At 43.7% G+C, this 23,947-nt stretch overlaps 1 protein-coding gene across 7 annotated transcripts in view; it reads right to left on the bottom strand.

Annotated features, from left to right (window-relative positions):
• PTPRT (protein tyrosine phosphatase receptor type T) overlaps positions 1–23,947 on the bottom strand; it is a 484,991-nt gene that overhangs the window by 103,697 nt on the left and 357,347 nt on the right. For all 7 annotated transcript variants that reach the window (XM_066561514.1, XM_066561518.1, XM_066561519.1 and 4 more), the window contains exons 11-12: positions 21,027–21,129; positions 994–1,267 (exon numbers count right to left, since the gene is read on the bottom strand). In XM_066561514.1, the coding sequence (XP_066417611.1) occupies positions 994–1,267; positions 21,027–21,129 (377 nt within the window). The remainder of the gene's footprint in view (positions 1–993; positions 1,268–21,026; positions 21,130–23,947) is intronic.

Genomic DNA, 23,947 nt, shown 5'->3' with positions numbered 1-23,947 from the left:
TTCACCTTTGACTGATTTTTGTAATTTTTCTCTCTCAGGGGTGATATCATAGAGAATTTATCTATGTTAAAATTAAATTTCTGAAAGCACTGGCAAACATGCTAATAATAGCAGACTCTGCTACCCAGATTTGTGATGCCTTGTTAATGCTCTAAGACTCTTCAGGAGGCCAGAGTGGCAAATTCTCTTGTGTTATGTATGAATGAAAAACACCTGGGGTGCCAAAGGGGAGGAAGGTGATCCACTGAGGCTGGGTCTGGCCTGAAACAGGAGAGGTAAAAGGTCACAAATTACCTTCAGCTGGAAGAGAAGAGGGAGGAGAGGCCTCCTGTTTGCCTGTGGTGGGATAGGGTGTGCTGTGGCATTGTGTGTGACATTTGAATATGAGGATGAGGTGGGCTACATTTCCTATGCAGTCTGCATTTTAAACCCCGTATCACAAAGCAAAGATCTATAAAAATAGAAAATTGCAGAGGGGTAGGACAGAGATGCAGACAGTCCCCACTGCAGTACCTGATTTCCTCAGGCTGGAACTCCCAACCAAAAGTGCTGCATTAGGATATGGCCAAGTGCAAGCTCCAAGGTAATCCAAATTCATAACATCTCCTCCAAAATCACAAGCACTGTGAACTATCAAGATATTGCAATTATGGCTCTTAAAAGCACAATAGCCCCTAATCTGATATTCATGCTTATTGAAGGATAGAAAAAAATCTCAAAATTCTAAGCAGCTCATTTAGTAAATCACATGGCAACAGGTGCCTTTACAGAATCAGGGTCCTCAACAGATTTCACATTGGATCTGAGCATCAGAGAGAGGAGATTTGAGTGAAGGACAAGTAATGGCATGCTTGATTTTCATCAGATTTCTGTAAGAGGGTAATAAGAAGGAGAAGTTAAACCAGCATCCAATCAAGAAGGAAGGAGAATGATGAGGAGGACAGACAGAAGCAGTCACACCTACAGATGCAGCTCAATTTTCCCTGCACTTACTCCATTGGCCTTGCTAAGAGCCTGGAAGTATATGCTGTAGCTTTTCAGGGGAGAGAGAGGAGCATTCCAGTAGCCATTGTAGGTCTTGTTGTCGCCCACGGTGAAGGGCTGTGTGACAGGAAGGTTGATGGGCTTCAGCTCAGCTGCAAAGTAGTGTGGGGAGTCCAGGCTGGAGGCATTCTTGTAGCTGACTGGCACAGAGAAGCACTCGATGATGTCTGCAGCTCTCCGGGCTTTCTGCAGCTTCTCCTCCTTCACAACGAGCTGGTAGACACTGGGAGGGAGAGAGAAAGGTGAGATGAGAGACCCCAGAGCCTTGAATGGCAGCAAGAAATAAAAGGACAAGAGCATAGAAAAGTCAGAAACACGCAGCTGAGGCACCCCAGTGTGAAAAGTGCATGTTATATGGCTCTACACAGATATTTACCATATGTATTTTGATGTATTGATTAGTAGTGCTGTATTACCATTTTAATAATATGATAAATGTAGTCTTGTAATTAAAAGGTAACTTTTGTAGTTAAAATAAGAACTACGTTAGTGGGATTTTTTTAAGAAAGGAATGAGGCACTCGCATCAGAGAGCAGCCACAGGACACCTGAATCTTTCAGAGAAAGAGAATTTATTGCCCTCTTATCAGAAGAAAGGAACTTCTTCCCGCCTTGAAGGTGCTGTTAGGATTAGGAGGAAGAAGTTGACGATTACCAGACAGAATCCTGTGTTTGAATGGAATTTATGCATCATGTATGAGGTGTATGAATATGCAAGAGGCTGTTGCTTTTAAGGGTTAATCCTCTGTTTAACATGGGTCCTTTTTGGAGCTTATGCTGCCCAGAAAAAGGTACCTGGACTGTCCATAACTCTTTGTCTCTATTGTCTCATATTGTCCTAATTCAATTTGTCCAAATTATTATTACTCTAATTGTATTACTATTTTTATAAGCATTTTATTACTATTAAACTTTTAAAATTTTAAAAACAAGTGATTGGCGTTTTTCACACCAGCAAGCACAGCTCCTGGCACAGCAGTAGCAGGGGCAGTGGCCACTGAAAGTCACTGTGGGGACAAGATGCTGACCATGTGCTCTGTTGGTTTAATTGAGTAAATCTGGATCAACCTGGGTGAAAGAGCAGATTTCAGTCATGTCACTCTTTAGGAAAAGGAGCAACTAATAAAATATCCAGTCTAGAATGAATTTGTAATGTGCTGAATGTTGGCCAGCAGAGGGTTTCTCCTTCAGCCACCAAAATGAAACATGAATTCTTTGCTTGGGCCAAAAGGTGGCTGCAGAGGAGGAGAGCATGAGCAGGTGGCAATGGTGTCAGATGCCTGTGGGAACAGTTTCAGGGTGCAAAAAGCTGTTTAGGCCAAAAAGAATCTTGAACATCACCTTTTTTGGCCCTCCCTCATATCTTGATGTCCTCATAAGGAACTGGTGAGGCCCTGGCACAGGGTGCCCAGAGCAGCTGTGGATCTCCCTGGATCCCTGGCAGTGCCCAAGGCCAGGTTGGACAGGGCTGGGGGCAGCCTGGGACAGTGGGAGGTGTCCCTGCCCATGGAAGGAGGTTGAAACTAGATGGGCTTTAAGTTTCCTTCCAACACAAATCATTCTGGTATTCTGTGACCTCTTTTTGGGATATCCTGCAATGTAGACTCCTCTAATTCCCAATGGCAAGTCTCCCTCTACCTTGCATCCCTTGAGGACTGTTTATGTACTGAGCAGGTGGCTTTATAACTCCCTCAATCCACTTTTGTTTCAAGAAACAGCAACAACTCCTCATATTCCCTCTGACTCTATGAAACAGTAATCCTTTTTGATTCCTGCTAAGCTTTTGGCCATTATGATGTATAACAGCAATCTTATTATTTCTAGCTTACTATTCCAGGCTCAGAGCTTGCAAAGCATTCAAATGCACTCTGTTTTATTTTCCTTTCCTCCTCAGGCAGCTACCAAAGCCCTGGAGTTCCATGCTGCTATAACCCAGGCAGGTTTCACTGTCTGTTTAACACCACTCAGGAGCTTGACAAAGAGAGATAGGGCTGCAGTCATTTTGCTTTGTGTCAGGCTATTCAGATGTGCTGCCCTCACCTGTCTGTGTCAGGCTGGGCCTTTGTTCAGGCAGACAGGGGAGATCGATGGAGAGATTGGGACCAGCCCGAAGTGTGTCATTGTCCCAGGGTTCACAGGCAAAGACTGGGCTGGGGAATTTCCAGCATGGCAATAGCTCATCAGTGCTCTCTGAGAAGCAGTTCTGGCTCCTCCAGCATGCAGGAGGAGTGAAGGAGCCCCAGCTCCTGTGTTGTATTTGTAGGGTGCCTCATGGCAGGAAGGACGGAATGAATCGACTCCATGTTCTCAGAAGGCTAATTTATTATTTTATGATACTATATTAAATTAAAGAATCCTTTACTAAACTATTCTAAAGAATAGAGAAAGGATACTTACTGAATGCTAAAAAGATAACAATGAAAACTGATGACTCTCGCCAGAGTCCTGACACAGCCTGGCCCTGATTGGCCAAAGAGTGAAAACAACTCCCAGCAGAATGCAATGGAACAATCACCTGTGGGTAAACAATCTCCAAACACATTCCACATGTGAGCACAACACAGGAGAAGCAAATGAGATCAGAATTGTTTTCCTTTTCTCTGAGGCTTCTCAGCTTCCCAGGAGAAAATCCCTGGGCAAAGGGATTCTTCCAGAAAATGTGACAGTGACATTCCTGCTTGTGAATTCCCAGGGCCTAGGGCCCATGGGGATCTGGCTCGTTCTCTGCTGACAGCAGGGCAGGCAGGGAAGAACTTGGAAACCATCTGGCTCCAACTGCCAGACACAATCCCAGCTAACCTGAACAAGCACGAGCAATTTGTGAGTTACTCAATAGTAAAGCTGTCCTTGCCCTGGTGTTTACTAACGTGGCTGGGGGTGCTCAGCCTGGAGAAAAGGAGACTCAGGGCTGCCCTCATCACTCTCACAGCTCCTGAAAGGTGCCTGTGCTCAGCTGGCCCTGGGCTCTTTCTCCAGCAGCACTGACACAACCAGAGCACACAGCCTCGAGCTGCACCAAGGGAAATACAGGCTGGAGATTGGGAAAAAGTTTTTACAGAAAGGGTGAGAAAGTTCTGGCATGGCTGCCCAGGGAGGTGGTGGAGTCCCCATCCCTGGGGGTGTTTAACAAAGCCTGGATGTGGCACTGGGTGCCAGGGTTGAGTTGAGGGCTTGGGGCTGGGTTGGACTCGAGGATCTTGAAGGTCTCTTCCAGCCTGGGCATTGTGTGAATTCTGCAGCCTTTAATGATGCCCCATCAACATTTTGCAAAGCTGTCCTCCTCCTCCAGTTCATCAGAGCCTTTAAGAAATTATTTTAGACCTTCTCTGATATTTATTTTACAATTTTAAAAAGACAAAACCGGATTTCCAAGCAACACTTGAAGTAATATCATTGAGGATGCAGTGGGAGCTGCAAGCCTGTTCAATACAAACCCTCAGCTCAGCAAGAGCAAATCATACTGGGCTGGTTTGGCCACTGTTGACTGAGAGTGTACATTCTTATTCTGACCCTTCTCCCTGGCCATAATAATCTACACTACTGGGAAAGTTTGTCATTTTGTTTGTCAGCCTTGTGCAAAATTGTAGCTGACACTTTTATGGACATTTGCCAGATGGCTTCTAACCTAAAAACATTTGCTTTCTGTTTCATCCAACCCTAAACACTTGCATTTTCTGGTCATAGAAAATGTTTCCTTTAGGTATATAGACAAATATATATATGTATAGACATATATTAATTTGCTTTCAACCTTCACAGAGGCCAAGAACTCCCTCCTCCTTTCTCCCCAGACCTGAGGGTGACACTCACTGTCTCAGTTATCCTACTTGCAAGCCATGAACTTGTGCACTGTCTGTCTTTGGAGAAGGGGAAGCTCCCAGGGACATGAACTGCCAGGTAAGTGAACTCCTTCCCAATCATTAGAGCACTACAGACACTTTTCATCATGAGCAAGAGTTTTGATACCTACAGAACCCAGTCACAGATACTCTTTTGCCTCTATTCTCTCACATTTTCTCTCTCCCACTTAGCTGTTAACATACTTCTTCCCTTCACAGAGATAACTCACTCTTGTAGCAGCCTGAAATTTTACTTTTAATGTTTATTCTTTTGAAATGAATCAAGGTTCCTCTGGAAGCACAATGGTGTGCTCACGAATATTCAGCTGGGGTGCAGCAATTGTCCCCTTTGTGCTCAAGTTAAAATCCTGTTCATCTCCTGCTCAAACACTGCCTCCTTGTCCATGGAACAGCCATCTGAGATAGCACTGCTGTCACTGCTCCCTCTGGCTAAGAACCCTCCTCTGGTGACACTCAGGGTGGGTTTCATGGCATTTTTCTCCCCGATGCCCCAGCTCACACTGACTGACACAGCATCCTCATCTTTGCCTTGACTGCTTGGCTTGGGGTCCAGCACCCTCCAGCCTTGCTCTTCTCTGAGCCTGGCCACTCTCAAAGGAAGTGGTCGAGCAGCCAGGAGCAGGTCTGAGCTTCAGCCCAAAGCAAGTTCAAAGCTTGCTTTGGGCTGAAGATTATCACTCTGAGCTCTGGCTCCCTTTTAGATGGTTACTCTGGGTCTCACTTTCTGTTTTGATCCCGGTATTTTGATCTGTCTAGACCCTCCAGAAGGACAGGATTCCCAGTTCACTGGCACAGAATCTATTTTTTTTTTTTGTTTCTATCCTTGTGGTTTTTTGTATGGGTTTTTTTGTGTTTTGTTTTGTTCTGAGTTATTCTCTTCTCCTCCTACTTTGTTTATACCTAGGAGCAGAATTTCCCTGCCTGCCTTTAGGGCATTTTCAGAGATCAACTTCTCTGCATTAACCCATGAAGTGCTGCACAGCAAGTGCTCCCACACCTGCACTGAGGTGCTCTCGTAACTTGGAGCAAAAACCCCACCAACCCTACACCCAAATGGAATTGCTGTGGCAATTCTGAGTAACAAATGTCCTATTACCCACCCTAAAGTTTAGCAAACCATCTGCATTACTACAACATTTCTCAGCAGAGTAAAACTAATCCAGCTTTGCTCAGAAGATGGGAACTTGGTGGGATGCACCACAATCCCCAAGAATGTGGTTGGGCACTAACTCAGGATAAACTTGATGAGCAGGATCTGCCCTTCTGGCCTAAAAGAGCCCTCAGCTGCATTCACATCTCTGGGTCAGGGCTGAGCAGGGTCTCCCCTTTGCTATCCCTGCTATCACCAGTGTGATTACAGACAAGGGAAAGGAGGAGTGGTTTTCCAAAAAGTGGCACTGGAGGGAAGGATAAAAAAAGCAAGAGGGCAATGAAAATAAGGAAGAGATACCCAAACTATTCAAATAGCTCTGATTCCATCTACCAGGTAGGATCTGCTGGGGCTCTCCCCATCTCAGGCTTCAGAGCTGCTGCTCCCAGGCAGGATCAGCTGCCGTGGCTTTCCTGGCAGGAATCAAAGCCTTGGCTGCAAACACCCAGCTGGATACGAGAGTCAGTGTCATACACAGGAATGACATTAAAAGAGACAACAAAAACAGAGCATTCAAACTCCTACACGAGATAACAACTTCAGTGCCAGTGCAATGAAAGATGATACAGCCACACTAACTCCTGCATTCCAGTTTTTCATGTCAGGACACATTTGGAAACACTGCAATCACATACACATGGATGTGCTGCAGGGTGCTGGTTAGCAGGGGCTTTGTGCTCCCAGTGCCACCCCAGCCCACTCTGGTGCAGCCAAATAATGCTGCTGTCCCTGTAAAAAACACCAGGGACTGCTTTCCAAACACCCACAAGCTCTGCTCTGCAGACAGCTCTCGAGGGATTCTCAAATCTGGGCCACAAAACAAATGCCTGACCTCCTAGAAGGCTGGGGAGCTGACTGCCCTGTGTGCAGCTGCACACTCTGATTAGAAAAGGAGGCCAAAACTGGGCTCCTTTATAAATTTCAAAGGCCTTAGATAGATAAATCCACATCAATTTAATAGAAGCTTTTTAAAGTTTTTGACAGCTTGGCTGTAAATCACTGATAAAAGCACCCACCATAATGGGCCACAGCACAAGTGTTGTCTGCAGAGGAATGAAAGGTGCCCTTATCACCAGCTACAAGGTAATTTTTTAAATGATGAGTTCCCTATTCAGTGTGAAAAAAATCAACATTCCCAGTCACAGCCCATTGCTGTGATGGAGATCTCTCTGTTTGCCTCAGGCTTCTCCCTTCCCTGATCTTGAGGTGGGGTTTTTTTGGGTTTTTTTTGTTGTTGTTTTTTGGGGTTGTTTGTTTGTTTGTTTTTTGAGGATGGACTGAGACAATACTTGTCCACAAATTAAGACCAGTCTCAAAGTTTGAATCTAGGATGCACAGGAATATGAGGAGGAAAAGCTGAGTCAGAGCTCTCCATAAAACATCCAACATCTGGCCCATGCACTTTGGTATCCTGACACATCAACAAGGTGAAACATTCACTACACTCTTGATAATGAGAGGGTAGGAAAAGGAATATAATTTCTTTGTAACTTGCAGTGATCCACTCACCTGAATTATTAAAGCTTAAACGGAACAATGATTCAGCAGCTGAGTACTCCCTCTGGACCAATCTTGTTATTAAACTTTCCTTCACATCATATAAAGATTTAATATATTTTCATTTAACACATAAATTTATTATCAGCCATATATTATTTCCAATATTATTTTCTCCCAGGGAGCAAAAATAAGTGGCAATTAGTACAGCTTGATCTTGTAGTGCTTTTTTTTTAGCAGACTACTGCGAGCTGGTTTTGTTGTTCATCCTACAGAGAACAGGAACTCCCCACTTCTAGCTCAGATGAACACATCAGTTACAGAGCAACTCAGATAGGCTACAGGAAATAAGAGAGTAGTGATTTCCTTGTTACTGGTTATTTTAATTCAAAGAATGAAGGACAAAAGTGACCAAATGGAGGAAGGATTGGTGCCTCCCCATGTGGGATGTAGCAGCTGACGTGGAGCTGAAGTTGAATTTCCCCTCCTGCACATATTCTGTGGAAGGAAAAGATGCAGCTATTCCAAAAAGGCCATCAAAACTCATGAAAACAACCCCCAAATACTGTCTGACCTGCACAGAGGTGAAGAAAAGGCATCAGTAGCACATGAACAGGGACAAAGGTACAATAAACAAAGGGACCAACAACCTCTTCAGCTTCTTTCCCCTTGTGTGCCACACAGGACTCCAGCTATAGACACTGAGCACCAGCTTTTTTATCATTATTCCATTTAACTTGTGATCCTGTTAAATTTGGTTGAGCCAAAGTAAGTATATCTGTATATATCCATGAAGGTTCATCACATTTATTCTGACAGTATGGAGCCATCTCCCAGGATACTGGGATGGGAGAGGGTTTGATGTGCTGCCTGACACCCACATTTAGAATTCAGATTAGCCATTGGAAGTGCAGATGCTTGTTTTATGGCCAAGCTGCCTTCAGTGATGCACACTGAGACACAAGAGTAGCATCAACATCTTTATTTCCCCCTCTTAAAGATATTGAGATCAAAGCCTGAATTCTGCCACAGAGACAGTAAGAAATGAAATAAAGGGAATTTTGAAGAAAGGTAACTCCATATATCAGTACTCTGTATTATTTACCCTAAAAAATGCTGACATTAAACTGCAAATAGATCCTTCTCACCATGTGCCTCCAGCCCCGCCATGAATCTGCATATGGGAGATTTTGTAAAGAATTCAACCCAATCCAAGTCTAAAAAAGCTTTGTATAACACACATTCCCTAAAGTTTACAAATCCCAAGGGATAACTGCCAGAAAAGGCTGATGCTGACTGCTCTGAGCACTCACTGCAGCACTGCTTCCCTTGGGCTCCAAGGGTGAATTTCCTGGCCAGGCACCTCCTGCAATCAAATGTTCAGGCACCCAAGAGTCAATTCCCCAGAGAGCTTCCAAGTTCATAAAGCTTTCTGGGTGCCAACAGGTGCCAATATATTCCTGAGAATTGAGTTGCTGCCTTCACATATTCTAAAATGTCACCCTCAGTACCTCCAGTAGAATTTTTAATCAGAAGCTCTGAAAGTAATCTACAAACCATAATGAACTGTGTTTCACAGCCACCTAGGACACACTGACAGGACCCAGTGCTCTGTTCTGCAATTTTCTGTCTATTTAAGAACAGATTCGAAACACATTAAAATCAATTAAAGATTGCTGCTGTTTCCATTGCACTCTGGAACAGCTCCATGCAGAATACAATATGCTGAGGTGAAGGTTTGCTTTCAATAAACAGTTTCATGCAGCAAATAGGGGGAGAAAAAGAGATTGTTCTACAGTGTCATCTTCTGGAATGTGCTTGGCTCTTTCAAAGACTCAAAAAGTAGCCCATGAATATTGGGCTGCACTGCCAGCAATCAGCTTGCTCACATCTGCAAGGCATTCACAAAAATAAAGCTGATAATAGTGATGCTGCTTGAGGAAATAGTCTCTCGTATTGCAAAGTTATTCACACCAGAGCCTTCATTTTGGAGTTATTTTTGCATGTTCTTTTAACAGCCATTTAAATTAAACAACTCTTCTACTATGTTCACTAAAGTTGAAGAATACCCAAAAAAAAAATTCAAATTCAGCCAAATTTGTAAAAAATGGCATAGGAAGAAGAGATGGTAATTACTGCCATTGCAATGAAAAAAACCTGCTGAGATAGAGCCAACAATAATGAAATCCATTTAATAATCAAGAAGGCTGGGAAGAGAGTCTCTTCACATTTTCTTCCCCTCTCATATTCAGCTCAGTGCTCCAGATTTACTACTAGGGCATGTCAGACCCTGAAATTCATGAAACAAAAAGGTAACGATTTCACACTTGGATAAAACCATTTGGAGTCACCCTTTTCACACAGGCATTCTTTTACTGCTAAAATTTCAGGCTTTGTTAAGTTTCTCTAGTGACTGGAATGGGCTCTAGAAAAAGTGAGGATGTTTAATGCCTGCATGGCTCCCGTGCAGGGGACAGGGATGGGGCTGTGCTGTCCCCAGCCAGCAGCAGGAGCTCTGCTTCAGGAGCTGTGCACTGTGTCAAGCCTGAGGAAACAGCAAACCCTTAACAAAATGTTTGTATTTGCAGAAAAGCATCCTGCCAGTGGCACTCTAACAAATGCTGGTTTTTTGGCCAGGATGTTTTGTCTGCAATTCCTTTGCAGTCTCACATACAGCTCCCACAGCTGACTGAAAAAATGAAAACTCTGTTGGAAGGTGTCTGTGTAGGGGGGATCGTTTGGTTTGGGTTGGTTGAGGTTTTTGGGGATTTTTGGTGGTGATTAGGTGGGGTTTTTAGTAAAAAAAGTGACAGTGTAATGTCAAATATTCCATGGCCTTCGTGGGTTGCACAGGTTTTATCTGGCAGACCCCTGAGGTACAGTACTTATCCCACTGTTGCAGATATATAAACAGTGGCATGGGGAATGTGACTCTGTCTGATATCACAGTATCAGCTGTATGTAAACAAATCCACACTTTCCTGTCCAATATTCCTCCATCCACCCACCAGCCAATATGTCCTGTCTAATGGAGTCTGGAGGATCCAGGCTGAACACATGCTATTCCTACCAAATCTTTCAAATCAGGGAAAAAAAAAGGAGAAAAATGTGACTTCTGAGCATCACTAGAGATGTGACCTGCAGTGATAAGGGAGGAGCTGGGAAAGAGGAGTTTGGAGACTGGCTCTGTCTTAAAATTGCACCACACAAAAGATGCAACAGAACCAAAAACACCACTAACAACATTGTGCCAATAATTATTGATTAAACAATGCAGCTCTGAGCAACCTGGGATAGGGGAAGCTGGAACCAGGTGAACTTTAATGTCTCTTCAACCCAAATCATTCTGTGCCTCTATGATTCTACATGTGCACACCTAAACACCCCTGTGTGTACCTACACATAAATATGTCTATTAAAATCAATGTTTCCAACCTCATAAAGTTCCACCCACCATGACTCTTCTCTGACTGAAGGGGCTATGGAAAGATATCAAAAAATCCAAATATTCCCATGTAGCTCTAAGCAAGTCTGGCCATCACCACAGCCCCTGTCCACAGCAAACATCAATGTGGTGCCATGCACAAAACCTAAGGAGCTGCTCAGAACACAGCTGTATTCACTGACCATAAAGAAGCATTTGTGTACTTAAAGGGCCATTTTCCCCAGCTGGATCATTTGCCTTAATAAAAGATGCAATTCAGACTTGCAGAAAGACCATCCCCAGCCCACCAGAACGCTGCTCCTGCATCTGTTTACTTGTACATGTGTCATATTACTTGTACTCTCTTAAATGCTTTAAATTCTCTATTTAATCTTCTGGAAAGTAAGAAAAAAAATTAATTAAAAATATAAAAAAAAAATTAAAAAAGAACCAGAGAGCATTTCAAAACTCTGTGTTCCATTATCTCAATCATCTCCATAAGCCTGACCTGGCTTGCAACCCAGCTTGGCCATAATAGCTGCTGCTCCCTGGTGGAACGGGCCCAGTCTTTGCCTTAATAAAAGATGCAATTCAGACTTGCAGAAAGACCATCCCCAGCCCACCAGAACACTGCTCCTGCATCTGTTTACTTGTACATTACTTGTACTCTTAAATGCTTTAAATTCTCAACTCAATCTTCTGGAAAGTAAGAAAAAAATTAATTAAAAATATAAAAAAATTTAAAAAAGAACCAGAGGGCATTTCAAAGCTCTGTGTTCCATTATCTCAACCATCTCCATAAGCCTGACCTGGCTTGCAACCCAGCTTGGCCATAATAGCTGCTGCTCCCTGGTGGAACGGGCCCAGTCCCTCTCTCCAGTTCAATGCTGTTTTCTGCTGCCAGATTAGAGATAATGAGTGCAGACAGATACAGCTTTCACTGCAACAAGAGCTGATGTGAGTGGCTTTGGAGGTGTCTCTTCCCTTCTGAGCCACCTGCCGTCTGTTTAATCTCCAAAAAAAAAAGCCAAACCCCACCTCTGTTTTGTTAATGCTGCTTTGTACTAGACAGGCATTGCTGACTGAGGTCCTGTCATCCTCAGCAAGTGCTGGTTTAACACCAGGAGGATTTTTCAAGGACAGGAAGAGCCAAAGTGGTTCTTGAACAACCTGCAGGGCAAGGAGAGACCATGGCAAACCCTTACTGGGACTGTCCAGCACCTTCTGCCATGCCCTCCATAAAAGCAGCAGCTCGAACAAGAGGATGGGGGTATTTGCATATATTCTCTCTCAGAATTAATTTGGGTTTTTCCAATGGCTTCCATCAAATTAGGCTCATTTGGATGCAGAATTAATCTAGCTGAGAATTCAAGCTTCCTCTGCCTTTTCCACAGCCACCATGCAGGGAAAACCCACACAGAAGAATCTGATGTTTTTCTTAAGACAGAACACTAGAAAACACTAGAAACATAATTCTATTGAGGTCGTGTCTGTTTGGATATTTTTTAAATTAAGAGACCAAGAAAAACACTAGGAAAAAAGAGAGAACCTGCTCTGTTTACAACCTTCTGATAAACTTCATTACTCAACTACTCCCACTCCTGAGGTAATGTGCAATGATGATGAGCTCTCCTGGGGAAGGCTAGCACAGATTTTCAGCACCTGAAGCTGCAGCAGTATCCACCAGCTCCTTTCCACCTTTTCTAGACATGTTTTGATTTTCAGAAAGTGCAAAATTGTCATGCTTTTGATACCAGGGAGAAATCTAAAATGGTGCCTTCACTACAGGATCTCCTGCCCCAGAATGAAGGGAAATTGAGGACAGAGGGAGTGGGAAAGTCCCAAGGATAAGAACTTCTCTGCAGCAATTCATCCATAAACACCTCTCACCCCCACCACAGTGGGAATGGGATGGATTTAAACGTTAGGAGATTGTGTCTGACAATCCTGTGGTCCACAACTCCCTTCAAAACCAAGAGTACTTTTTACAAAAGAGCAAACATTACATATAGGCTGTGTCCTTTGGCAGAAAAAAGCCCTCAACCTGCATCAACATCAGCTCCTGCAGCTCCTCAGGGACCTGTCAAGGTGGGCCACAAGGGAAATTGGCATTTCCTCCTCTTTTACTCTTTGACTTTCCCACTAGAAATACTGCACATTGTGCCTCTCCCCTTGCACCATGACTGCTTTGAATGACACCAGCCCTATTTCCCCTTCCTTTTGCACTGCAAGCAAATCCTTCACCCTTCCTGGCTCTGCCTTTTGCTTTGGAAAACCACAGTGCAAGGAAAGCTGAAATTATGGGGAGGCAGAAGAGCATCATGGCTGCAGAGGTTTATTCCTGAGAATTGTCTGGCTGCATTTATGATAATCCCTTCATTCCATCTGCATCCCACGCACTGGTGCAGCAATCCCATTTTCTAGTTCCAAGAAATTATGCATTCATTATGGAGGAAATTAACACCTCAAAGCAAACTATAATTAGGAATTCTTCAATTCAGTTTATGCTTTTTCAATTAGGCCCTCTATAATTTTAATCACGGGAGCATTACCATGTTTCCTGAATTTATATACCTGGAGTATAATTAAATCCTGCAATGCCTTCCTGCAACAGCAAAGCAGAGCTTGCTCATCTTCCCTTTTATTGTGTTTTTCTGTTGTTATAGACACACCAAGGGGCACCTGCCTGTGTGAATATCTCCTGCCATGTGCAGCAATGAAGGAAGGGCCACTTGTCCTCTGAACTCAGCACCTTCATTCCTGGGACAGGCACTGCTCCTGAGGGGGGGACAACTGCCAGGAGCTTGTGCTCAGGCTCATCCCATTTCATTTTAAGTGCCTTAAGAAGCTGCTTCAATTAAGTAAATCATCCTTGATGATCCTCCAAAAGGGCCAAGGTCCTTCCTGTGGGCTTCCCACCCTTGAGCAGCTGTGGCCAGCTCAGCTCATTCCACCAAAGGGTCTGAGCCAAAAGCTGTCACAGGCTTGGCACTGGGACACCTCCTGAAGTCAGAGTTTATGATTTTTGAAGTATTTTGTGTTGTTTGTTATTACCCTTTCATTCTGTGACAACAAGGAAGGGGCACAGTGGCTCTGAGAGCTGTGGAGCAAAGAAATGTCTTGGGAAAAGGAACCCTCCAACTGGAACCATGGGTATTTTCCCCTGTTCCCTCATCTAATGGGGTGACAGATTGATGTGAGGAAATGGTCATCAATTTGTGAATATCAGCTTAAATCTCAGAATTCATTAACCTGTTGGTTGCTGGAATTAAATCTGGCAGTTTATGTATTCAGCATAAGAGATTTATGCAAAAAAATCTCCTTTCTCCTACTCAGTATCCTCAGGTCTTCACAAGACTAAAAACTGTTAGCAAAAGTCTCCCTGTAGCACTAATAAAATGCTGCTTGGCAACAAAGAATTTGCTCCATGTGTAATTTGATTGTTAGAATATTATCATTCAAATAGACACCAATTTTAAGGCTTCCCTCTCCCATTTCTGCCCACTGCCAAAGCTCCCTGTGGAATGGTCAAAGACACAGCAGGTCAACCAGACTGTGAAAATGGCCATGGTTTGGATGGCTGAAAAATGGTAAAAGGCAGATTTGTCCCCTTTAGGGGGCTGAATTTCAATTGCACATTGTGCTGATCCAGTAGGAAAATGCATTTCCTGTACCAGATGAGAAAATTGACCCACAATGCCCTTTAGCCTCACTTCTTGGGACTCACACCTGAATCTTTAAGCTTCTATTCAATGAATTCTGCCATGTTACACACAAATCTAAATATTCCTTCCTGATATTTATGGTTGTACCTTACCCGCCTGTATCTCCATTTTGCTTTTCTCCTGATACAATAAGCAAAGCACCTCTAATACTCATAATAATTGCAAGTACTTAATGCCTTTCACTCAAATTCTCAATTTCTTTCTCTCACATTCACACACAGTTGGAGAAAATGTTGCTCTGGTTTACCTCTAAGAAGAAACTTCTTTATGTACCTCCAAACTCAGCTAAATTGAAGACAAAGTGTCAGGCAGGAGAAACTCAGCTTGAATGATTTCAGAACAATATCCCTGAGGTATATTATAGGAGATGTTAATTAACACAGATAATTTGTCTTATAATATCAGAAGCCTAGATTGATAATCTCATTTCTCATTAAATACTACAAAATTAAAAGATGACATTAAATACTACAAAATTAGAGGTGACGACTGCTTCCCCTGTATTGAATCAACTCATGTGATGCAGACATTTAAACCCAGAAAAGACAGACCAAGAATTTTCTTTTCCAAGTACTAAGAATGTGCCTTTCAAGGGAATCTAACTTTCTGAATTGCCAAGGGCATGATAATTTCACCCTTAGCACCCTTTTTATTGTTTTGCTGCTCCTTCACTCTAGCCTTTATTTTCATATACAAGGTTCTCTACGTGGGAGTTTTAAAAACTAGAAACTGCCAGCCTTTTGTGGCATTAATGAATCAATTATCAGCAGAACTGCCTGAGGCAGGCTGATGTGATGATGCCACTAAGAAGCTGCAGAGCAGAGATCTGAGCAGCACTGCTCCCTCTGTACGAATGGAGATCTACAAACCACAGCCACCAGTGGCAAAGCACAACAAAAGCACCAGCAGATATTGGGAGTTTAGAGTTTGTCCACCACAGAATCAAGGTCACTGGGCTTGCAAACCACTCCTTTGTAAGGCTGGGGAGAACTACTGTGCAGTAAAGGCAAAATCAGACTAAGGATGTAGGGAGAGGGGTGCAGGAAAGGCAGGCTCAGGATGAACAGGCAATGCCCAAAATCACAGAAAATAAATTACCTGAGGATTAAATTTCAAGCCTATGGCTCCGGATTTTCTCCATTTTTACTTTGTTGCTGATAGAAGGACAAGTTTTAGCTGCTCTCAGCTTTCTCTAACATAAGATGGAAGCAACAGCATGGCCCTTCCTTCTAGGAAAGTTTTACTCATTACTGCACGTAGGAATACTAAGTGCATAGATACATCCAACAGGATTCTTTCCTGGGAGAATAGCTTGAGTATAACACCAGTAAAACCCCACTGTTCCTAGGTGCTTTGTAAATAACACTACAGTTGTCTTGTCTTAAATTTTTTAGCATCATGTACAACAAAATTTCCCTTTATTTCATCCTTGGAAGATCAATAATCAAATAATAACACTCAAGTGTAACACAATGCTTGGTCTATAGAAATTAATTTTTCCTCCTGGCTGGCTGTTGATATGAAAATATTTATTCCACCTTTGCTCAGTCCTACTTAATATATTTTAAGTATTTAAACTCTCTTCTCTTATTCACATTTATGTATTTCCTTTAAGATGTAAATTAATAAACTGACCCATGTGTACCTGTGTGCTGGCAGCGCACAAAAGAGTAACACAGATTTACTGACACCTCTGAGAACTGCAGGAAGAGATACCAAACCCATATTGCTCCAACAAAAAAGTTTTCTATTTTCTGAACCCCACCCCAAAATAATTGCAGGCTCTTCTCGAACGTCCTTCTGCAGTGTCCTACAGCTCCACCAGGCAGAGCAGGGTATTGACAAGGCAATCACACCTAAGGGGAGCATTTATCTGGGCTCTGAAATCCTCAGAACTAACACATGCTCTGGAAATTTGATTTTCTCCATAACAGTAGTACAGCTGGATTGACAGAACCAACTGTGTGTTAATAAAGCAGATGGACCTTCAAATATCCAGCACACAAAAACCAGCCTGTGGACATGTCCTGCAGATAAAACCCCTCAGAGTGTTATTTCCAAGCTGGGAGTGGGATATAAATTCTCAAATTGAGGTCTAAAGATGTCATATGTGAATAATCTATGAAGGACTAACTCAGCCCTCCTGACAATAACAGATTCAAAGGCAGAAATATCCTCAAAATCACATTGGAGGCTTTCAGGAAAGAGTTGAGGAGTAAAGATTGAGAACACTTGCATTCTTCCTTCCTCTTGTGAATGTATTATAGATGAATGTCAGCCTCCAGCAAATCAATCATAGCACCATGCACATGGTTTAGATTGATATAAGAACACCTAAAAGTTATTTTTAAAGGGCAATGTGGAGTCAAGCTCTGCAGGTTATAGCATGAAAAATCAAGGCAAAAATGAAACGCCCGTGCCACAAGGGAAATATTTCTTCTTGCTGAGGCTTCACCTTTCTTTTGGCAATAGGACAAAATAGATCAAAGAATATCTAAGTTTATATTAATCCTATTAGGTTGCATGGAAGAGTTCTCATTGTTATCTATAGATCATTAACAACGCTGAGTTCATGATCGTTACTTTTATAAACAGCCACATTTCAAGTATTTATCATGAGCACTGGGGAACATCAGAAGTGTCTTAATGCTGAAAGTGACTTTGGATTTGGTGTAGCTCCATTTCAGAGGAATGAAAATAAAATTAATCTTATTTTAAATATCCTTCTGTATTATTCTGAAGATGTTCCATCTCTGTGCTACAGCAGAATGAAACAACTCAAGACCAAGTACAGATATTGCCTACAGTCACACCCCTACATGCTCTCCAACTCACCATCCCCTGAACAGAAAATATTAGAATAATTACTGTATATTAATTGTTTTTCATCTTCCTGTCGCCCTGATTTTTTTAAGATTTTCTAAGCCTTCTGATGTTTTCATTCTTGTAGCAAACTTTCTCACACACTTTCTGTAAATAACTCATTGTTTTGCATTCCTTTATGGAGGAGGAGGAATTTGATGGACTGTTGGTTTGTCCAGTGTCATTGGAGAGGTGGCACTGTCACCCTCCAATCCACTGTCACTGTTGGAAATCTATAACTGTTGGAGTCAGAAATTAAACTTCCCTTTTTTCTTCACCTTGAGAACAGTGGTGTGAGCTTGTGTTCTTTCATGTCCTACAGTGACATCTTCCCAATTTGGAAGGACCATAATAAAAACTGGAGAACTGCAGAACAGAAACTGTCAGGTTGATGGGATAAGGGGTTGACCTATTCCTGCCCAGAGAAAGCTCTGAATAGCAGAGCTTCATAGGAAGGGGTGAGGGAAATCCAGACTCCTCTCAGGAGCTGTTCAGCCCCATCTGAGGCAGGCTGGGAGATGAAGGATCCAGGATCCATGGTCACATCCACCAGGGAGGCCAGGAGAAGGCTTCCCACCAGGATTTCCACAGGGCAGGACCCCGCGCACATCTCACTGCTGGGCAGGGAGGTTGCTCAGCCCTTGGTCTCAAACCTGGGCTTGCCTTAATGCCTTCAGCAACTGGGCAGAGCATGGCATCCCACCAAGAGGGAATTCATGAGGGACACAAACCCCACACAACCAACAGGTAGAACACCTAACCAGGCAACAGCAAAGAGTATTTGATCTCAGCTGAATGAATAAAACACACTGAGGAGGAAAAACCACCTCGTTCTTGTGTATTGGGGGTGCCAAAAGCAGTTCACAATAGGTTACCCATGTTATTTCCCACTGAGGGAATGGGATCCATTTCTGGAAATGGTATTTTGAGAGAATTTCACAAATAGGGCAGTGTGCAGAACAGACTGAAAGAAAAGGGAAGAGGATAGGAAAATTGAAGCTTGAAATAACTGGATTTATTAAGGTTATCCTAAGAACAGTCTGGATGGTTCTACAGGGGAAGAATTCTGAGCTTGTCAGAGTTAATAAAAAGCTAAAATTCTCCCCAAGAGTCCCTCCCCCCTTACTTCTCCTGCCCTTCTGCTTTTCATACACACATCTGTAAGTCAATGAAATGGACTCATTATAGGAAATAATTTTATCACTTAGATGTGGCATGTAAATATTGCACTTTCTGCAAACATGTGTAAGAGGTTACGATGCAATTAAAGAAATCACAGTGAAAATTTATAAAAAAATCTCTACCAATTTTATGTACAGATGCATTTGCTGGAAAAGGCATTATTCACTGAATGCAGTTAAAGTGCAGTAAATCGACTTTGAGAAAAATCACAAGACTTTTCAATAAAAAGACAAAATAGCAACACTGCTAAGACAGCAGGTGGTAAAACGAGATACAGGAATGTTCCCCCATATAAAGAAATAAAACAAAACAAAGCTGTGTGATTTTACTGCTCTTTTCCAGCAGAAAAAAAACATCACTAAAGGACTCAGAAAATAGGCTCCTAAATTTGCTCATATGGAGTACCAGAGATTGAAAGGCAAACTTTGAAATACATTACTCAGAAAAAACAGAGAAGGGATGGTGCTTACTCTTAAAGAATGGATTTTTTTTTTTTTTTGTTTGAGCTTGTCAATGCAATTTGGGGCCAAGCCACAACACAGCTGGGGGACCACCAGCTGATATAGGATACTTAATTAAATACAGTAGTTTGCATCTGGAGCAATTTGCTCCTGAATACTTAGTGGGCATCCTTCAAAAGCATTAAGAACCTGTCAGTGAGATACAGAAACCCAAAATGAAAGCAACCCATTATGAAAGGGGGAACTATGGTGTTTTTAAAATAACACCCATGGGAAAAACTTCTCTTGTGAAAACTGGAAGTTAAAGCTTGAAGATCCCACAGGGAGGTAATGAACACTCGCTGGACTTCTCTGCAAGGCAGGACCCACTGTTTTTATAAGTGATTCTTTATAAGTGATTCCAATTGCTGCTGTCAGCAGATGAACCTGGCAGGATGAGTAGTGGCAGCAACAGGTAAGGCAGTGTGGGCTCAGAATGGAAATTTGTTCATCTGTTCTGGTGCTTTGCACCAAACACAACTTCACTGAGATGGAAGAGAGTGATGAGTACAGAACTCAAATCAGGGAGTGACCTGCAGCTAAGTGTCCTACATCAGCATGTCACCATCAGCAGGTCACCATGGAGAGCAGGACCCAGCTCAGACAGGCAGCAAGGCTCCCTGCAAGGTGCCCACTCTATGCCATGGGTGCCTGGGCAGCTTCCTGCCCCTAAATGACCAGGGAAGGGATGGCACCCCTGTACCTGGCACTGGTGAGGTCACACCTTGAGTCCTCTGTCCAGTTCTGGGCCCCTCACTGCAAGAAACACCTGGAGGGGCTGGAGAGTGCCCAGAGAAGGGAATGGAGCTGGGCAAGGGGCTGGGCTGGAGACTCAGTCATGTGAGGAGCAGCTGGAGCTGTTTAACCTGGGGAAGAGGAGGCTCAGGGGAACCTTCTCCCTCTCCACAACTCCCTGACAGGAGGGGGCAGGCAGGGGGAGTCAGGCTTCACTCCCACAAGGGACAGGACAAGAGGAACAGACTCAAGCTGTGCCAGGGGAGGTTCAGGTTGGACATCAGGAGGAATTTCTTTGCAGAAAGGGTGGTCAGGCGATGGAAGGAGCTGCCCACAGAGGAGGTGGAGTCACCATCCCTGGAGTTCTTCAGGAAATGACTGCAGATGGCACTCAGTGCTCTGGGCTGGTTGATAAGGTGGGGAGTGGTAAAAGGTTGGACTCGATGGTCTTGGAGGTCTTTTCCAACCTTAACGATTCTGTGATCTGTAAATCCTCTACTCTGCAGCAGGATATGCTTGTCTGTGCTAGCAAAGCCTCACTAAATCAAAATTCCTTTTTGCTGGACTTCATTGCACAGCCAGCACAGCTGGATTATGAATGAGAAGTGAGAAGTGTGTAATCCAAAAACTGAGCAAATACCTCCACAAGCATTAAAGACAAGACAGGCACTCCTAGAATAGCTACCAGCAGGCCTTGTTCACCATGGAAGAGGGGGCAGGATGGAGACCTGGAGCCTCCTCCACCCTCATGTGGGGATCTTCAGTCTCCAGCTCCACATCCCGCTGTGCTCCAGCACTGCAAAGGCATCTGAAGTGATGCTGAGAGGGTAATAACCCCAACAGTGCCTGCAGCAATCCTTCCTGGAGGTTAACAGCGGGAGGCAAGCAGGCTGAAGCATTCATGAAAGCAGAGTGTGAAAAGCAGAATCAACAGCTGAGTTGGCCTTTTAGTCAGCGCCTGCTTTCAGCAGCTCCATTATCAGAGGAGAGTGAGAGAGGAGTGAGGGAGGAAGGAGAGGAGGGAAGTGTGAAAAGACAAAACACCCACCTGACAGGTGCTCCCCGGGACTGAGCAGGTTTCAGCATGACAGTGATGGTGGTGTCAGTCTCGTTGAGGGGCGAGTCCGTGTCGTACTCCGGCATGGACGGGGCTGCAGCAGAACAAAGAACAACTTCATTAGGCACCTGCTCTTGGTAGGGATGGCAATGGAATGGTATATAAAGTGTTATATTAACATTTGTCACATGAAATATCAAAATACTTCCCAGTCTTATGACCAGAATGATCAAAACTGCTTTAATATTTGTAAGAACCAAAATGAGAGATGTGGGACTCCAGGGGCTCTCCAAAATGCAGCTAATTGTATACAAAATGCAGTTTATTACATCCAAGGTGTCACAGCAGTCCAGGGTTGTGGATGACAGAGCTGTGCCCACAGCTGCCAGCTCCAGCTGCAGGCAGCCCTGGAGACCCTTTGGTTTTGGTCACAATGCATTATAGACTGTTCTTTGCTGAGCATCTTAACACAGTAGAACCAATCTATACCTTAACTTTTATCTATAGCCTATCATAACTACTATAATTACCATATTCATGTTACTGTTCTCCAATCAGTAAAAGCACATTACAGTTTAAGCTGGAAGTTGTTTTTCAGTTTTCTTGCAGTGGAAAATTCTGAGACCTTTTTTCTATTTTTGCAACATTTGCTGCCTTGTTTGCCTGTGCTCTCTTTCTGCTTGGTAAAATCATCTTGTTTGAGGTGGGTTTATCCTTTGCTCTAAGTCATAAAAACCCCTTCTAACTAACACACCCTTTGCCTCCTTGGTTAGCCAGTGAGACTGGCTCAGCAATTCTTTTCTTCTATATCAAAACTTGCTTCCATCTCTATTCCTTCTTCAGACTCTACATTCAAAAATCTTTCTAACTAAGCACACATATCTGTGAGACTTCCTTGTCAAACTTCCATCCTTCCCAACAAATATTTGTACACTCTTTCTCCATTCCAATTAAACACCAATCAGGCAATCTTCAAGCTGGCTCTGAAAATCTCATCTCAAATTTTTAAGACTTCGTAAGGCCTTGAGGTGAGGAAGGGATACTGCACAGACACTATAAAGAAACCCAAACTATTAGGATGAGTAAATCAGTGGCAGAGCTAAAAGTACCCCTGAATCTTTTTTCCTGCTATGGTCAGTGGATTTGCCCTCTCACATTTTAAGAGATTTTAATGCACATGCTTAAGCTGTGTCCCCTTGATTAGCTGGAGGGTGCACTAGGTAACACAAAAGATGAAAAGAGAGGAGCACAAATTAGCCAGGTTATTCTTGCACCCAAACCCAGGACATTTTACCCTGGAGTTTAAGTGCAGCTGACTCACCAGGCAGCTGCAGAGATCCCAGTGCCACCCTGGGGCAATGCCCAGCCATCCCCATCCCTCATGTGTTCCCCCCAGCAATACAGAAACCCACTGAATAAAAACCCACTCAGCCAAACTCTAGTTTCTCATTCTGCTTTGCCATCTTCTCTTAGGACCATTCCATGAAAGTAGGACAGCTTTCCTTAGGAAATATATTTCATTCATTACTTCTTCCTTTCCCAGAAGCAGGCAACTGTTTGGGACAAGTTTTACTGCTGAAAACCTGAAGAGACCATGAGGTCAGAGCAGAACCAAATTTGTTCCAAAGATGCAGGTTTTGCTGAAATAACTTTAAAGTATAAAGGAAACAGAAGAATTCACACAAGTTCATCTGTAGCTCACAAGGGCAAGCTGCATTGTGGGGGATCCCATATTTAATCCTCTCATAGTGATTTCCACTGTAATCCTGTTTACAATCAGGATTTTTATCTAAATGCCTGAAAACTGTCAAGAATGGGGACTGCTATTATCAGCTCAGCTGCTGGCTTCCCTGTCAATAAGCTGGGAATGCATTCAGAGTGAATGTCAACTGCTTAAGAAGGATTTCTCTGGAATAAGGTGCTCTCCATCAAGGGGAAGCAGTGACTCCTTGAAAGGAGACACATCCCCAGTGGTCCTCCACACCAGAGGTCACTGGAGATGCGGGAGATCACAAAATGGTTTGGGTTGGAAGGGATCTTAAAGATCATCCACGCCCACCCTGCCATGGCAGGGACACCTCCCACTGTCCCAGGCTGCTCCCAGCCCTGTCCAGCCTGGCCTTGGGCACTGCCAGGGATCCAGGGGCAGCCCCAGCTGCTCTGGGCACCTGTGCCAGGGCCTGCCCACCCTCACAGGGAAGGATTTCCTCCTAACATCCAACCTGCCCTCTAACAGGTTAAAATCACGCCCTTGTTCTGTCATTCCAGGTCCTTGTCTAAAGTCTCTCTCCAGCTCTCCTGGAGCCCCTCCAGGTATTACTGTAGAAGGCTGCAATGAGGTCACCCCAGAGCCTCCTCCCCTCCAGGGAATCAGCCCCAGCTCTCCCAGCCTGGCTCAGGGCAGAGGGGCTCCAGCCCTTGGAGCATCCCCGTGACCTCCTCTGGACTCCATCCAACAGCTCCATGTCCTTCCTGTGCTGAGCACTCCAGAGCTGGATGCAGAGCTCCTGGTGAGGTCTCATGAGGGTGGAGGAAAGGAGAAAAATCCCCTCCCTCAACCTGCTGGCCTTGGTGGCACAGCTGGAATTGCTGAGCCCCTGCTCTGGCCAGAGTGCATGGTGCTACAGCACAACTTAATGCACCCATAGAAACAAACACACACACATTGCTACAGCACAGGTGTCTTTCCATGTAAGAAACAAAAAGAAATGCAGCCTCACAAGGACATTCCTGTCAGAGCAAAAATCCTCCTTCTCCCTAATAACCTCAAGGCTTACTCTTAGAGCAAATTTAATGGTAATTTTCAAATTATTTGGAAAATGTACCAGAAGCTTGACCATGCAATGAGAGAATCTAATGCCAGAGACTACCCTCATGCTTGCATGGAGTTTGTACCCACCTACTGAGAGCCA

Source organism: Molothrus aeneus, chromosome 17 (assembly GCF_037042795.1).
Source record: "Molothrus aeneus isolate 106 chromosome 17, BPBGC_Maene_1.0, whole genome shotgun sequence".
NCBI classification, from domain to species: Eukaryota; Metazoa; Chordata; class Aves; order Passeriformes; family Icteridae; genus Molothrus; species Molothrus aeneus.
Note: the sequence above shows the minus strand (reverse complement) of the source record. Positions and strands in the feature narration are given on the sequence as shown.